General features: G+C 36.1%; 1 protein-coding gene across 1 annotated transcript; it reads left to right on the top strand.

The window, feature by feature from the left end:
- Nucleotides 1-211: 211 nt before the first annotated feature.
- Nucleotides 212-1,015, top strand: LOC102804277 (tachykinin-like peptides receptor 86C). The gene has a single exon (XM_006825646.2). It carries the CDS (start codon nucleotides 212-214, stop codon nucleotides 1,013-1,015), a length of 804 nt encoding a protein of 267 aa, XP_006825709.2.
- Nucleotides 1,016-3,769: the final 2,754 nt, after the last annotated feature.

Raw genomic sequence — 3,769 nt, 5'->3', positions numbered from 1 at the left:
GAACATTTCGTTTATGTATGTCGTTTTTACAGTTCCCTTCATGAAGAATTCGACCAACCTTCTTCTGATAAATCTTGGCGTGGCCGATATTTTGTCCAATTTATTCACTATTGGATTTACAGTGTGTTCTTCTATGTACGATAAAAGCTGTCCCCTATTCACAAATCGGATGAATTGGTGCTTGTACAATTTTCCCTTCCAACTTGCAATTATGACGGGTATCTGCACGATTGTAGTGATTAGTATAGAACGATACTTGGCAATTTGTAGACCTATTGCTTACAAAACGAAAGGTTTAGACAGAAAAGGAAGAATAATTCCGTTTGTCATTCTCACCTGGATAGTTGCGGCCATTTTGAAAATTCCTGACAACGTAAGAGAGTGCACCGGTTTATATTATAATGACGCCACAAACCACGTGTTGCATGCTTTATTGATTTTGACATACGTTCTGGTACTGTTTATTGTTACTATTGCATATACAAAAATCACTCGCAAGATGAACGATTACAAGAAGAGCCAAATAAGCAGCCGTTTAGAAGAGAAGGAACAAGTGATCCGAGTCTGTATTGCCACATCAGTGGTGTTCGTCATTTGCGTGACGCCGCGCATTCTGAACAGCATCTTGGCGATCGTTGCACAGACCGGAAATGACGTGATTACCCTGCAGGTCTTCACTTGTACCGACTTTGTCACCTACCATCTCTTGTTTTTCAACTCATCAGTCAACTCTATCATTTACAACGTGGCAAGTAAAAAATACCGATCTGCATTCAAACAAGCTTTCTGTTCTTGTTTCACACGAGAGCATAATATCAAGAACATCGTGAATTCGATGTCATCGCACAACAACTTCTCGCACACTATGCGGACCCGGGTAAGTGGAGAACCTGAAGAACACCTTGATATGAATAATGAGCTTATAAAAATTGCCCCGATCCGTGACGTGGCCTGCCAAGATGGTATTTCTGCTCCCTATATTATAGAAGACGAATCTAGAGATACAAGACTGTAAAAGTTTTGCCATCTTGGCGTTATGTTTGAAATGTTCGGGACTTCTGTTATATATTTTCTGTAACCGTAATAAGACGATATATATCATAACTTGCTTTTTACACTGTGAATTATATGATAATAATCACTTGACTCAAGGATAGAGAGCGCCATCTCTTAATAATTATTAATAATCATAATATTATGAGGTTTTTCCGAGGATACTGCAAAGTATGCATGAAGATGTATAATAATATTTTATATGAAATAATTCGTAATGTTGGATTTTGTTTTTCAACTGACAATTAAGCTGTAAAAGGATATTCAGATTTGTCTCATTACATTTAAAATCACGTGTGTTTATTAATAAATAAGTTGTATTGCTTATATGTAAATAACTTGATGTACTGTAAATATGACGTCATATACTTTTTGTGCAATATATCACTTGTTTTTTTATAGATACGATTTCATTTCATCGTTCAGTTTAGGAGGAATTGTAGCTAACTGGCCCATGGCTGTAGTTCGCAATCATGCATATATTTATTGTAGTCTGTGAAGTATATTATAAATCACTAATTGCTAAGCTGTCTTTTTTTTGTTTAGTGCGAATGACATTACGGTATGTTGTTTTCGAACTGTGACATCCCTCCCCCCAAAAAATGTCCATAATGTAATTACTGGCAGAACAAACATTGGCTACATTTTGTTGATATCATTTACAAGTTCATGGACTGATTCAATGAACCTTGTTTATTTCAAATGATAGAATAACGGAAATGGTGTTGTTCGCCTGGATAATTTATCTACCGAAACACAAATGTTGCCACATTATTTGTCAATATTATATAAATAATGTCATTTTATGCTTAACATTGAATCATTGATATCATCATTGTAACTATTATATTATCTTGCTATACGACAATAAAGATCGCTTCTCATCAAATGTTATCCTTATATTCAATACAAAAAATACTACTGTTGACTCTAAAATGCAAATATTATGTGACTGCGCATTCGCGGAGTTAACATTCTACCATAAAAAAAAACAGTGTCTGACTATTTTGATAAATAAAATGAGAAATAGAATTTTGTCTTGGACAAAACATCTGTATTATATTCATTAAAAAGAATATTCTCACAAATAATGTGTAACTAAACAATCGATACGCTGTCGATATGATTTTTAAACCTTAATCTCTACAACTAGTACTGTTTGTAACAATACCTTTGATCTTACACGAGCAATCCAAACTATCGTGATGTTGACAATGCCTAACTATGGGATGTATGTTATATCGCGTTAGGTCAACGGTTCTATAATGATTGACAACTCGGCAAAAGCGTGTTTCAAACACACGTCGTTCAGTATACGTGTGTTGATGAGTTTGCATCGTACTTGTTTCGGTTTAATTTCAGTACTTTCACGCAGGATTACGGGGATTGACCAGATACACGCAAGTTATATAAACATGAACTACAGTAGTAATGATTAAAATAATCAACAATAATAGATCAGACGATGGCAATTTACATCTCACGGCATCCCAACAGAGTTTTCTTGAAGAAGCCCTATTTCGTTGGAATAAATATCACAGAACTGACCAGGTGTATTGTCGTGACAATCCTTGTGTTATTTGCGTAGTAATGATTAGATATACTAATAAACCTTCAAGGATTTTATTCCTACAAAGAAGGATATTTGTCGGGAGTCGCTATTTTAGGGAATGCATTTCTAATTCGATAGAGTCAAAATTATAATGCAACATTTTTTCAGTTTCTGTTGATGCAACAAAGTACTGCACACCATGTTCATTCGTCGCCAACGAGAAAACATCCCATCGCCGATAGAGATGAAAGTGGATGATATTTTACTCAAACAACTAAAAGACTTCGTTTCCAAAGTGTTTATCTGTCGACCATCACAACACTCTCAATCACAGCTACAGTAATTGTACATTGATTTACAGCGGTATAGAAAATGTAACACCAAGAGACAGAACAGAACTACAACAACAGTAAATGCTTACATGATGTCGACATTTGAATCACCTGCCAATTGCCATATATGAACAAGTAGTTTATTAATTATCCATGTTGTAACCTTTGACACTGACACTATGTCTTACATGGTTGGGTGTTTTTTAAAGACTGAATTTATAGTGGGCGGAACAGGAAACGTATACCAAATGTTTTGGAGTATAATTTTCAGGATAGAAATGGAGAGAACAGACGGACAGCAGGGATAAGGTCTTATGTATGGGATGGTGGGGGTAAAACAAAATAATACAAAATAATATGTGTGTTCATGAAGTCACTTCAAATTCAAAGTAATACAGCAGAGTTGTAGGCGTCCACTTCAGGCCGCAAACAATTGACAAACCCAGTCCACCGGAGGTCTACTTCGGCAACGTCAGTAGGAGCGCGTACCCCCTTACCGAATGTCTGAATCCGCCAGTGGTAGGTTTAAGCTATATCTGATTGTCTGTACGATTATTTACGGATCATTATAATGCTTGCTCCTTCGGTCAAAGCTGTACCATCTTTTTGTACCTGCTAAAATATCCGGTTACAGTACACACGTTCAGTTTATAGTTGTTTGTCTTTACGATTGTTTACATTCAAACCAAATTTACAAATGGGCTCATCAGCTGGCAAAGAACTTTCCAGATGTTGGTGTCAATGAAATCCATGACATTGAAGCGTGTTTTTCACGATCGAATTTGAGCACAATTCAATGTCGTTGCATGCCCGACTTGAAACACATCGCCAT

The sequence above is a fragment of the Saccoglossus kowalevskii genome, chromosome 12 (assembly GCF_978046115.1).
Source record: "Saccoglossus kowalevskii chromosome 12, keSacKowa6.1, whole genome shotgun sequence".
NCBI lineage: Eukaryota > Metazoa > Hemichordata > Enteropneusta > Harrimaniidae > Saccoglossus > Saccoglossus kowalevskii.
Note: the sequence above shows the minus strand (reverse complement) of the source record. Positions and strands in the feature narration are given on the sequence as shown.